Source organism: Hesperophylax consimilis, chromosome 1, assembly GCF_061612785.1.
Source record: "Hesperophylax consimilis isolate HC1 chromosome 1, BYU_Hcon_1.0, whole genome shotgun sequence".
NCBI lineage: Eukaryota > Metazoa > Arthropoda > Insecta > Trichoptera > Limnephilidae > Hesperophylax > Hesperophylax consimilis.
The window spans coordinates 43921854-43936388 of record NC_142836.1 but is presented as its reverse complement, the minus strand read 5'-3'; the positions used below and the strand labels follow the sequence as shown (position 1 = coordinate 43936388).

The 14535-nt window shown below is 35.6% G+C and overlaps 1 protein-coding gene across 2 annotated transcripts in view; it reads right to left on the bottom strand.

Annotated features, from left to right (window-relative positions):
• Window positions 1-4972: 4972 nt before the first annotated feature.
• LOC149426965 (ATP-binding cassette sub-family G member 8) overlaps window positions 4973-14535 on the bottom strand; it is a 96324-nt gene continuing 86761 nt past the window's right edge. For both annotated transcript variants that reach the window (XM_089634470.1, XM_089634479.1), the window contains 9 exons: window positions 12998-13145; window positions 12743-12898; window positions 12239-12430; window positions 10876-11263; window positions 9372-9579; window positions 8192-8480; window positions 7583-7703; window positions 7163-7440; window positions 4973-5635 (listed from right to left, as the gene is read on the bottom strand). In XM_089634470.1, the coding sequence (XP_089490596.1) occupies window positions 5378-5635; window positions 7163-7440; window positions 7583-7703; window positions 8192-8480; window positions 9372-9579; window positions 10876-11263; window positions 12239-12430; window positions 12743-12898; window positions 12998-13145 (2038 nt within the window). In that variant the 3' untranslated portion in view covers window positions 4973-5377. The remainder of the gene's footprint in view (window positions 5636-7162; window positions 7441-7582; window positions 7704-8191; window positions 8481-9371; window positions 9580-10875; window positions 11264-12238; window positions 12431-12742; window positions 12899-12997; window positions 13146-14535) is intronic.

Sequence of the window (14535 nt, the reverse complement as noted above, 5' to 3'; positions counted from 1 at the left end):
GGAGGTTATCTTAACATTTTAGTTATCGAATAATGTTTAGAACAAGTGAAGCAGCCGTGCACAAAAATATGCGATGCGTGGCCCTGGTGTATTGGACAGACTTGCGGTTGAATTTGCCCTATCAAATCTTTAAAATAAAGTAGGAATCTTAACCACATAATTGATGAAGTAGTAATGGACGGGCCTTTCGTCGACATTGCATTAGCAGGCCTAGAAAATCGATCTTTCCGTGGGGTTTATTTGAATTATTTCTGATGAACGTATTACTAAAATCTCAAATGTTTCTAGAGGGATTCCTCAGGAATACCAATTGATCGCTTAGAAAAATAAAATCTGGTGCTTACCGCTAATTTTATGGAAAACTAAACGTTTTATAAAAATGTCTTAAATATAAATAACTTGCATCCGTAGGAATCGCTCTAGAAACATTTGAGATTGTAGTAATACGTTCATCAGAAATGTGATCTTCGAGCAAAGCCCCGTAATTAGAGTCTTATGTCGCGTCGCCTTCAACAACTCCGCACAGTTGATGTTCAAAAAAATATTTCGTCGCTTATTTAGATGTCAGTATAATCATTCGATTGTTGTTTCAGATGTTTCAGCAGCGTGGTATGTTTTGTGTTCCATCATGTTTGGTTTGTACGTTTGTACGTACCATCACATTGTGTCTTCTTGTTCGTTTCATAAATTAATGTAGTGGTATCGCGCCAAATAAATAAAATACGAACGAAAATTTTGTTCCTGTTAAAATCTGTGGTACCTACTCGTGCCTATGCCATTCACTAAAATCTGTGGTACCTACTCTAGCCTATGCCATTTACTAAAAAATCATCCCGTAAAAAAAAACAAAGTGTAAATCACTAAATTATGTTTATTTTAAAATTTTATTAAAACTTCATTTTTTTGGCTGAGAATTGAACCTTTCTTCGCAGGGAACGGAGTCAACCGCGCTATCAACCTTGCCAGATGAAGATCGTTAGTACCTACATTTATTTAGCATATTAACTGCTGTAATATAATAAGATTTTAGTGAAATGCTTATAAGTCCGCGTTCGTGTATGTGATTGACACCAAAGTTGATAGAACACATTGTCATTGACAACGAGTCCAATTGCTAAGTTTCAGCTCGATCGGATGTCGGGAAGTGGGTTAATTTTCGCTTCCAAAATTTACATTCATTGATTATAGAAAAAGCGAAATTCAAATAGATTTATTTAAAAACATGTAAGAAGGTACCTACTTAGAATTAATTTGATTTAAAAATAATGTTTCCAAATTTAATGAAAAAAATATCTGTCGCTTGTATAGTGAGTATTTTTGTCGGCTTCAAATTTCAAATTCATTCATTCTTTCTGTGTGACTCTCCAAAGGTTAGGCACAAAGCTATTTTAGTTAAGATGCAGCTGATATCTAAACAACGAAGTTGTAAGCCGCCCTCGCGACATATCTCGCGATAAAATAAATAAATAAAAATAGCTACTACAATCGAACTGAACCATTCTCTAAACTTTTTCAGCCAGGGTGTTCTTAGTCCACCAGCACTTTGAATATAATGTTGTAGTTTGTAGTTACATACCTAGTATTTATTTTTAATTTATAGTTTTCATGTACGTATTAGAATAATAATTAATGTGTACTTCGATACCTATTTGAAAAAAATGTATTAGGAGCACTGACCGATTGCTCAAAAACAGTTGGGTTTTATTGACTTTAGAAAAGTTCTAGGAAAAAAAGGTTACTTGCTGAAAGAAAATATGGTTGCTCCGGGCACTAAAATGCCTGCAATAGTAGGCCATTCAAAACCAAATTTAGTTTCATATTTCTTGTCTGTCAGTAACTTCGTAACAGAGATTGCGATCGAAATAGTTTTGGATTAATCGAAATGAGCTACTCAAATGAGGCGAACGAGTTGCTAATGAAATGAGGTGCTGAGATGTCCCACCTCATAAATCCCACCTCAACTGAAGTGTGAACATTTGTTCCCTCACATCTCACTTCATTTGAGATGGGACAAAGTCAGTGGGATTCAGTATTTGAGTAGGTACCTCATAAAATTGGGTCGTACCCAATACTATTTTTAACGTATTTACTGTAATACTACTGACAGACAAGAAATATTGGACTAAATTTGATTTGAATTTGATCCAGGCATTTTATTGCCTGCGACAACCACATTTTCTTTCAGCAAGTAACCTTTTTTCATAGAACTTTCAGGAATTGTACTTCGTATTCCTGTTTATTTAAAATCGGTTACTTTTGTGTCATGTTTTTTTACCAGACAGATTTAATAATGACATTGGTTTTTGTTAACGAACAATCTTTCAATAATAAAGTGAGCAAAATTCAAAGGGAACCCTTGAACATTTGAGTGTTGTTGGTTGTAATGACAATAAACCCGCATTAGTATTTCCTCTGCTCCCTTTTGTATATTATTTTTAGTATAGGGGTGAGATCATAAATAAACCACTCACGACATATAAAATGCTGGTAATACTATTGTGGCGATTTGAGAAATTTTCTTATTATTTATTTAAATCGTATTTGTTTTATTCTGTAGATACAAGACTAATTATACTTGCCTATGTAAATTGAGCTTTAAGGAATCTTATTATTATTTTGTTGGAAACTTTACTATTTGCAAAGGCATAAAAATACCAGTAATATTTGGCAGAAATTTATGGTAAAATATATTTTTTTAAAACACTTTTTCTTAGTCGGATCCCTTTTCCTAAGCTGAATCCTCCCCCCTCTGTTTATCCACACCTGCTCCGTTTTCGATTGTTTCAAGTTTAAAAAAAAGTCACTTACGTCCTTTGCGTACTAAGGTTCCTACCTACAAACCCCAACTGTATCTTTTTTGGGGTGCCCGGGTACATGTTTGTCCACATCTTCACGGAGAAAAATGAGTATAGCTGATTTATTAAAATCCTGTTAAATAGGTGACAGCAGGCAATTTTTTAATAAACTATTAGTACTTTCATAATATATCGTAACAGATGTTCATACAGCTGCGTTTATCCTGTTATTAATAAAGAAATGCGAAAATATTAGAATATTTATGAACGCGTGTTCCGACATCGCCATAAAACATTGTGTTTTACTGATAGTTTATTAGGAAATCTGTACATTCATTCGTTAAAGGCCTGCAATACGTTTTTCACAGGAATACGAATAATTTGAAGATATGTTCACAAAATCACTCAATATTTTATATCATTAGGTTTTCTCCTTGTTGGCTGCGGATGCTTCTGCGCCCACCTACTATGTGGTCAACCGAATCGGAAGACTGATTGAAGGAGACCTTTTGATCTCTTCAGCCAGATTATCTTGACCCATCCCCTTACACCGCAGATGAGGGATGGATTCATACTTCAGTCACTCCTGAACACACTGTGCCTAAGATCCTACTCACCCTCATGCCGTTTTCCTTCCCAGAACTTACCCCCCTTCTCTTTCTTTAAAAAACCCTTCACACAGCATCTCGAAAAATGACATAGGCCCTGAGGGAAATTAGTTTAGTTTTTTAGAAAGTTTTAAAAAGATGTATCTTAGTTTTTTTTCAAAAAAATCGATCTTCCTCTCATCTCCTCTCTCCTTCTTTTTTCTCTCTTGAATGTGTGAGTTAAGTTAGTTATTGCATTTTAGGGGAGGGGAAGGAGAGTTTTAATATAATTTTCCCGCCTCCTTCCCCAAAGAGAAAACCTAAAATACGTAAGCGTCCGTCCTCTCTATCACATTCTCCAGATATTTTTTATAATAAACACGATGTTCCAGATGCTGGGGAAGAGGAAAGTCGGAGGAGTCCCCAAAAAATAAGAAAAATAATTTAGAAATTGGCATCAAGTAACTGGCCTATAATGATATAACAACCGAACTTGAATAGGACATTCACAGAACCCGAAAATGAACGTTGAAATTTGCCAAAAGTATTTTTGTCTCCTTCTCCTTTCCCTCAGGGCCTTTTGTGCGAGTTACCCTTTAGAAGACGGCTAATATTTTGTAAATACCTCAAAGCCAAATATAATATTAAAATAATTGACAGGCATCTACAATGTCAACATTTTACTTAGGAATTTTCATGGACAATATTGAAATGCGTTCAAAACTTCTAAAACCTAGCTCTATACACTGCACATTGCAGTGCATCTGAAGGTAGTCATGATTTCACTGAACTGCTATTGTAGTTGGTCGTATCCTAAGGGTGTGAAAAAATCTTTACTCGACATAAACATTAATAAAATTATCAGTATCGTTTTTTCTGATTAAGAAAACTATAAATTTTGAAAATCTTTCTTCATGTTATTTGAATTATATACATATTTACATTTGGTGTAAATTGCTATAACTCTGACATCAAAACTTAATTTAACACTTTCCAGGCCACGCCGATCGGTATGCATTTTTTTTCCAGTTGGCCGGAACTTTACTCACCTTCTTTCCTCATCCCGCCGAGTACGAACTCCGTTTGTGTAGATATTTTCTGCTAATCGGCCGAGCCCGAACTGTGTTTGTGTTTGGTTTGCAAATTTTTTCTATCTAAACTATGTGTCCTATTCATGAGGTGATACACTTAGCATGCGTCCAAAGTCGCAGACTGGAAAGTGTCAATCCTAGTCAGTCAAAACTTCCATCTCATGATAATACGATAATATAATACGATACTATAAAATACCAGCTAAAGAAGGCAAGCTCAATTGCCTCCCCTCCATTCAACATCTCATCTCTTTTAAGTTTGAACTCGACTCCAATTTTCACTATAATTTTGAAATCTGCCTATTTAAATAAATTCAAATTCAAATTCACCTTTCATTTCTCCATAATTTTAAATGATGGCCAAGAACACCCTTGAAGGGTGGAAGCCACAAATAATGGGAAAAAAAAGCCAAGCTCAAAAAAAGATTGGTGATTTTTTTAAAGGGTGGGAAGACAGGTACAAGGATTTAATAAAATAAGTTTTGTATTGTACATAAAAAATATTTTTATTTTTATTTCAATAATTATTACATAACTACTTTGTATGAAATTTCTTAAGGACTTATTAAAATATAAATATTATTATCTTTACAAGACACTTATATAAATATGGACGATAAACATGTTCTTCAAGATTGTTATTCAAATTTACACAATATCTCTGACACGAATATGAATAAAATTAACTTCTATGGAAGGTTCAACCATATGAACATTCTTGTACGTTCGTACCTCATTAATAATTGGGTCAATATTATTGCACCTTTACCCACAAATTGTCCTGGATCTCAAAAGCAACTCGGTCAAAGCTTTCAAGTTTTGAAGTATGACTACAATTCCCGTTCTAAATTTGGCCATGTTTGACGACAGCACACTTGTTTAGTTTAACACAATCATGGTTAGATCAAGGTGTGTTGGGTGTGCACTTGTTGCCTCTACCTGATTGTTTTGTTAATCTTTTCCCATATCTACAACAATCAAACACAAATGCTGCACAAGATACCAGGAAGCATACAATCCAAAAGATAACCAGAGCTATAACGGTGCTCTCTTCTGCATATTCCCACAGATAGTTGGATCGCTCGTATCCCGTGTTGAGAAGGACTTGGGTTCCGTTTGGCGTGGGGCAGTGGACTTGCACAATGATGTCTTGTTTCTGGACCTGAAAGTAGAAACCATTCATATGTTTGTAAAGCAAATGGTGAAACAAACAGATTTCTGTAACTTCTCTGGATTTTTTTTACCATACTCAAGCAAATACACAGATACATTCGACGGTGGTTTGGTAAAACCCTTCAAGCTACAAAATGAAAACACTACAGGGGTCACAAAAAAACAAATATTTACGGATTCGTAAAACTAATTAAAAATCTTGACGTTTATATGAAAGTTGTTTTTTGTTTTTCAAAATGTTTTTGTAAAATATTGCAATTCTATTTATAATTTTGAAAATACGACGGTCGAGTAATTTCATTAATGGTTTCTCAAAATAACCTAAAAAACAAATTTCGCAAAAAATTTAATTTTTAGTATGAAAAATGCCTTCATTAGAAATAATTACTTTACCATGAATGAAAACTAATCTACATGAAACCACTGAAAAGTGGCATTCCCAGTCGAGTCATGTAAATACAAAAATTCACATCAATACATTATTGTACTTCAACAGTCAAGTTTAATTCGTATAAGAATATCTCCTGATAAGAAGTCAAATAAAAAGACACTACAATATCAAACGTTTGGTCTAAAATGCACTAGTATTAAATTTATATAAAAGTTAAAAAATAAAATGTATCCAGATTATGTACACTCCTCTTCCAACCACAAGCTAATGCTTCTCTGGAAGAGTAGTATTAAATATTGTCATTGTCATTGTAATTGTAAATTACATTTTTTTTTATTATTTTTTTTTATAGTGAATACCTCACAAGAGTCCCAACTGCTCCCGTCTGGAGCCAGTGAGACTATGGCATCCCCAATTGGGGGATGTTGTGAGGCTGAAGGTAAGTGGGGAAGGGAAAGAGGAAGGTGGGGAAGTACCTGGCTATTCAGATCTAGTCACTAAACACGGCTAAAGCCATTTGGAGCAACGTTTCAATTCTGAATGGTGGTCTTACACCAGGGCGATACTGGTAGTATCTTCCACTCTGGAACGTGCCGCAAATATACTATATATTATTTTAATTAATTAATTGTGAAATAACACAAATTAATCAAATAAAATTTATTTGCGCACGCCGGGTTCGAACCCGCGACCTTCGGAATGGCAGTCCAATGCGTTACCACTGGACTATGCGGCCGTCATGTTATAAAAAAAAAAAAAAAAATGTTAAAAAGTATTAGTATTAATAGTACAGTCCGTGGATATCCTACGAGAAGCTGCACGATTTTAGGCTTCCTAAGACAAATTTATCGGCAAAACAAAAAAATATTTATTTTAAAGGTTTCAAAATGTTCAATGAAATCCCTTTAAATGTTAAGGAAGCCTTGCATTTTTTTGTGTGATTTTGTTGTGAAGTCCAAATATTAGTATGTAGGTAATGGAATATGTTTAAAGAAGTTTTAGAATAGATGTACACTAGATATAAAATGTAATATTTTATAACTCAATAAAATATACTTGAAAACAAAAACAAAAAAAAGCAACATCTTAAATCGAAGAAAAGGTGGAAATGAATTTGAAATGTACCTGTTTATTTCTACACTTGGCTATCTGGTTGGCCTGAACAGCTTGTGGACTTAGTTCTCTTCCCAATAATAGAGACATGACCCATCTCGCAGGGGACACATACTCCAGCCACCTTGTGTACGGAGTCATGTCCAAGTGGTGAATGGTATAACCACACGCAATAAAGGATATCGACAGCAGCACTGCGCTGGTGTAAGAAGACCATTTATACGGTGGGATTACGTAGGTTACAGCTTTGACAAACATCTTTATACAGCAGAGGTAGAGAATCATGTAACCTGAAAATAAAATGTTAAATTTAAAATGCAGCACTTACATTTAACTTTGTTATCGCACTGTGGTAAAGCTGGGAGGTGAGAGGAGAGACACAGTGAAGCTGTTCAGCAATTTGTGTATTTTTAAATTTAACCATTTTCTTACCGAGATACAAATAGAATCCATTGTAGTTATCAAATCCCTGCATATAGAGCCCAGACATTGAATAACTTGGAATCAGGTAAGCTAACCATATGCATACTGTTGGTGGCATGTCGGTTATTGTCTGGAACAAACACAATATTATTAACAAAAATCTTTAGCAACGTGGTTTATATTGGTTTTACGCCATCCTAAAATAATGGCCAAGAGATAATAAATCTAAGAAATAGAGAAATTAACCGAAGTTGAAAGTTCACTGCAATGTCAGAATATTTTTTTGTGAAAGTGATACAGAGTTTGATGTATTTCTATAAAATGTTGGACACAAGCGTCGTAAATTTATTTTATATGATGACAAGCATAGTTTGTGGGCATGTTTTGTGATCCAAAAATTTGCCTAATCGAGGCTTAAATTTAAAATACAAAAATGTGTTTGCGAAATTCAAATAAGATGGAGATCTATGTCAGGCGAGTGTAAGTTAGATGGAGCGCTGGGCTATTGGGCTAAATGGAACATTTGTTTCCATTCAAAATTTGTATAGTTAGTTGTATTCTTTATTATATGGTGACAAGATAGTGTAAGTTTTCATTTCATAAAATATCTCAGCTTACATCAGTTAGGAAAAAGACCGTTCGTCCATACAGTCCAATGTCGATATCTCTTTCGATGAACTTTCGTTGTGAATGTATTGGCTTGATCACCAGCAGCAGCAGCAGAGGCCACACGCACACGCACATGGAGGCGTAGTGGTAGCCGAGACGGTCGTGCTGCGTGAGCCCCGAGTCGCTGGCCGGGAGGTCCCAGAAGATGGCGCCCGTGATTAGGGAGACTATGGCAGCTAAGATTAGGCGGGTGATCCAGCTTATTATCGTGTTGGGCTGGGTGTATAAAAGCGTTTTTCTGGAAATAAACAGAACTTACATTATACTAAATTACTTTTGTGATGTATTGACTATTTAGTACATTTAGTATTGACGAAGTTTCGAAAGTTATGTGTAAGGGACCAGTGGGCCTGGAGCAAGGGTCAACACGTTTTCGCTGTCCTGAGAAGGAACAAGTCATTTTATTTGAATTCCATGTTAAAATAATTGAAGTATAATAACTTTTTGCTACCATCCATCATTGAAACTGTGGTAAGTTTGATAGATTCCCCTATCTTGACCAAAGGATTTTAATCTTTAGAGGGCAGGCATCAGTTAGGAGTGCTGTCTTTTTTCTACCGATATTTCAATGGAAGATGCTTCGAGGAACTAGCGTCATTGATCACTTCGGGACAGTGCATATGCAAATTTTGTGAACCAAACGCTAAAACCATGAGAATGGGTAGTTTCTATGAGTCACTCTTGAGTTCAACAGCTAAGCTGTAGAACGATTTGCTGGCCTCTATGTATCCTCCTTCTCATAATGTGTGTCTCTTCAGCTGTTCATTACTTCCTCTCCTTCAAAAAGACCCCCATAAAGCAACCACAAAGATATATAAAAAAATAAATTTCATAGCACCCAATTTTTTTAATATAAAAATCTGTTTAAAGGAGATCTCTTATTCACCACAATAAATCGATGCACGATTTGGTAATTGATCAAAACCTTACCCACCTGTTTCAAGACTACCGAACCTTTGGGTAATCCATTTCTGCTGCAAATGCTTGGATATATATATATTTTTTTTTTTTTAAATGTTTCTTGTCTGGGTGTTATGTATTATATTTACGGTTAACCTGATTTTTCAATAGTGGTTTTATGCTTGTCGTAAGGAACATCTATTTTTAAATAAACAATTAGGAAACATACTTGACAAGCATCCAAGCCTGTGACACAGGGTTGGCCTTGCAGACGGGACTGGGCAGGGGGATGGGGGGCACCAGGTGCAAGCTCCCCTCTCCTTCACTACCCCTAACCCGTGCGTGAGCACTCCTGAACACTTCGGCCAGCTGCTCTATGCGACCCGATGACTCCAGCATGGCCGCTGCGGATAAGTCGTCTAAAGTCACCAAGTCAACTAAAAACAGAAATCACATTTTAGTTTTGAATTATCAAACGAGGTTCACGTTATACATTATACAAATTATCACCACCAGAGAATTGGTTTGTTCTGCAGACCATTTTAAGTTGCGGTAAACGAGTATTACATGTTGATAGGTTTATTTATGCAATTATGCGTTGTTATGAACAATATTTTCAGTTAGGATATCAATATATCTTATAAATATTAATTTCACGTGGCATTTATACACCGTTTTGAAATTATGGGGTTATTTTGTTTTCTCTCTCTACAAAATGCCACATTATTTTCCATTTTTGTGGACGTAGAACAAATTATGGACACGAAACAAACCAACACAACTATATATTTTTTTGAGACAAGAATCGAGTACATATTGCTTTGTTCTTCGTCAACAGTATTCCAGGCGAATGACTCAATGACATTGGTACAAAAAAAGATGTGGAACAAACCAATACGAAAGAAAACAGGGAATGGTGAAATTTTGGCAAATTATTACTATTTCCTTGCTCTACATTTTTTCCTTACTTTACTTTTTTTATGGAATTGGAACGAAAATACTTTTATATAATATAAAAATACTCAGAAATACATAAAGCAATACTAAAATTAGTTTGTTATGAAAAAGTCCATTTCGTTAAAAATGGTCTTTAAAAAAAACCAATACATATTCGGCTACCGATATATTAAAATTTTATAATATTCGTAAATTGTTCACTAGTGGAAGATCTAATATCATCACCCTGACCACAATTATTAACAATCAAAACCTCGTTCAAAACGGTTTCATAATAATATCTGAGGTTACTTTGTTCCAAATAGTGATAAAAAATATATCAAATCATTCCAACATTTTTAGATTCATTTATAATCGCTGGAAATGTTCTGAATTTGAATACCCGCACGCCGATGTATTGAATAATTATATTTTGTATGGAAGTCGAGACGTTTGTATAACAGTTTTCTGTATCCTACTAACTTATTATTTTTTGGCTCACCTTTAAGGGTGCTTATAAACAGGTCAAAATTTTCGCGAGCCGAACTACAAATTACGGGAAAGGAACAAAGCAACTGCAAACGACCAGTTTATACGCATTATAGTAACACTTGTCACAAGCAAACCGAGCTAAAAAATAATAAAAAAAACTTCCACAGTATATTTTTTTGAGCAATTTAACCCCGGCTTAGAGGATGTCTCATATTTTGATTTCTCTTTTCCCGCCATATTCATTTCTTTCGGCCGCTACCAATTTTATTAGATTTTTTAGAAAATTATTTTTGAGCAGTACTTACGGTAATAATCTGAGGGATTTTTAAAAGCTGGACATGGATAATCTATGGAAGCGAAATACGGTATCAGATCTCTTCTGTATCCACTGAACATGGTGCGGCCAGCTGAAACCAGCACTACTTTGGAGAGCATGGCAAATATTTCATACGTTGGAGGGTGAAGGGTCATTATTACAATCCTGCCGGTACTGGCCCAGTTTCTCAAGTATTCTATTAAGAAGAAAGTATCGAAGATGTCCATTTCTTTAGTTGGCTGGTCAAGAATTAGAATCACTGTGTCTAAAAGCATGTGGCAGGCGACATTTAATCTTCTCAGCTCAGAGCGAGTTAATCGTCCAACGTTGGTTAGCCTGACTTGCTCCAATCCTAACTCTTCGATCAGGATATTTATCTGAAATTAATGGGACTAAGATAAGTATGGAGTTCAAAAACAAAATGTTTTTATTTAAAAATTTGTTACTTTAAAATTTCTACATGTATCAACATGCACAAGCAAGAACTGCTGACGGACTCCGTGGTCGAGGGGTAAGGCTCTTGACTAGCAATCCGAAGGTCACAGGTTCAAATCCTGGCTTGCGCAAGTAAATTTTATTGATTGATTTGTGTTATTTCACAATTTAATCATTTATATTTGTAGTACGTTCTAGAGTTCGACGGCCGGCATAGTCCAGTGGTAACGCATTGGACTGCCATTCCGAAGGTCGCGGGTTCGAACCCGGCGTGCGCAAATAAATTTTATTTGATTAATTTGTGTTATTTCACAATTAATTAATTAAAATAATATATAGTATATTTGCGGCACGTTCCAGAGTGGAAGATACTACCAGTATCGCCCTGGTGTAAGACCACCATTCAGAATTGAAACGTTGCTCCAAATAGCTTTAGCCGTGTTTAGTGACTAGATCTGAATAGCCAGGTACTTCCCCACCTTCCTCTTTCCCTTCCCCACTTACCTTCAGCCTCACAACATCCCCCAATTGGGGATGCCATAGTCTCACTGGCTCCAGACGGGAGCAGTTGGGACTCTTGTGAGGTATTCACTATAAAAAAAAAAAAAAAAAAAAAAAAAGAGTGGAAGATACTATCAGTATCATCCTGGTGAATTCAGAATTGAACCGGGTTTAACCATGTTTGGTGACCAGATCTGAATAGCTAGGTACTTCGCCACCTTCCCCTTTCCCTCCCCACTACCTTCTCACAACATACCCCAATTGGGAATGCCATGGTCTTATTGGCTCCAGGCGTGAGAGAGCAGTCGGGACTCTTGTGCGGTATTCACATAATAAAAGGGAAAAATAAAAACATTGCAGATTCTATATTTAGAAAAACATTAGCGATAAGGCAGAAATGAATAAGCAATACTTACACGATCTTTTGCATCAACCTTGATCTGAGACATCTTGGCATTAGGCCATTTAAGTTGTGCGTGGAATTTTAATGTTTGTACTACTGTCATGTCGGGGCAAATGTTTATGTTGTTCCTCACATAGGCTGTGGCATTTTTCAATGTCGCTTTTGAAACCGGTTGGCCATTCAAGATTATATCTCCAGATAATTTCTGAAAACAATAATGCAAATATCATGTAGTTTTATTTTCAATTCGCATGACAATTTTTTTCAGCAATTTCAGAGAGAAGACGTCCAAGCTAAAACTAGGGAAAATAAATGCAGAGGCTGTACAAGTAGAGACTTTACCTGGATTGGTCTGAGGTCAGCAAAGTTGTGTAAGATAGGAATGCTAGGAAGTGATTTATTCAAATAATTGATCCCTGACTCAGTGAGGAAAAGGGGATGAAATTAATGATGATGTACAGATATACTATATATCAAGATGAAGAAAAATGTCAAAATGAATAAAAAAATGTTTTACCTTTCCAATGCCAGCGAGCACATTGAGCAGTCCTGTGGCTTCTCCCTCTGCAGTTGCCATGATGGCCAGAATTTCTCCCGCTTTTGCTTCACAACTAATTCCTGACACCAGAAGCATCGAGGGGTTTTCACTAGATGCAATTTCTAAATTCTTTATCTGAAAATAATGATACAACATGATATTTATCAATTTTTTTAATAGATTGTCAAGTAGTAAACAACAGATCGAGTATGCATGAATATGTTTAAAATATACCTGCAGGTTGGGATAAATATAAGATGTGTGGGGAGCATGGCCGTCCCCATAGTCCCCGCGCATGACGGAGGGGGGTTGATGGTGTCCCTTCCTGGTCTGCATGAGAGACAGATGGCTATCAGCTTTGGACATCGGACGACCTATTTGACTAGAAGAATAAAACATATTATAGTTCACCTGATAGGTTGACAGGTTCAAATGTGTCCCCTAAGGGCTCTGGTAAACGAGAAACTTTTTACGATAATTTCTTGCCGGCAAGATAGTTCTGTCAAGATTTCTAAATTGTCTATGGATACATTAGAATAATTTTTTTATAGAATATGATTTGGTAATGTGAGCCTCACTGGGTGCATTAGCCATAATTGGGCAAGATTTTCATGTAAAGCCTATTCTTTTGGATGAATCGTTTTGTTGATGAGATTTTGTTCAGTTTCCGATGTAACGACAATATTCACCGGGCCTAATCTATTCCTTTATCGCTCTGTTACATATGTGCGTCTCTGTTCGTCACCTCTGTCATCATTTTGAACGCTATTAACCGGTCAGCAACGTAAGCAGATATACACGATAAAATAACGATAGCAGTCAAGTACAATAAGCGTGTTTACACGTCAACGCGTGTGTTTCCACAAAAATCGTCATAACTCCGTTATTCTTCTAGTGACATCCCTAAAACAAAAAGTAGAATATTTGTATTGAATGAAGCTTCACATCTCTATTCAAAGTTATCCATAGAAACCCGTAAAAAGACCTACTCAGTGGAAGCAAATTTTACCCGGCAAATCGTAAAACGACGCCAAGAAAGCCGTTTGACGTGCCGACCCGCCTCGCAAGTTTAATTATTTTTTTAAAAATATATTTTGTATGAAATGGTCAAAAAGTGAAGTGACAGAATTGTTTATTGTACATTTGTACGATGAAATAAGTGTTTTTTTTTACATTATCCGTGATTTTAGTATCGTTTTTACATAAAACATTACAGGTGAGTCATTTTTACAATTTTTTCATGTTTCCATTCTAAATTTAAATATTTACAAATGTTAATATTTATTTATGATACAACAATTTGAAAGCCTATTTTGTAACCTTTCTAAAACAGTTTTTACTATTCGGCTCCGTTCAGTAATGTTTCATTTATAGAGCTTTGATTGTGAGGCGGTAATAACACAACGTTTTCGTGAAATTGACATTTCGATAAAGACATTTTAGCTTCAAGTTCGCGAAAAGTCGGAGGGGTTAATATTAATAAATTACGAATTCTTTTTCAAGTTTCTTTGTGTTCTGAATTTGTACTACACATTATGGCAATCTTGTTGGGACATGAAAATATTCATGACCAACACCTTGCGCTGCAAGACTATTGACAGCCAAGACAATTGTTTGGCAATAGGCAATATAGGCAATTTAACTTGCTCGTTTACCAGCACCTTTACACATAAAAAGATGTGGTACTCAGACTAGCAAGAGCTTATGTTTTGTTCATGCTAATATCTAACTTAGATTTCAGCCAAGGTTCTTGTATGAATGAAGTTATTTCA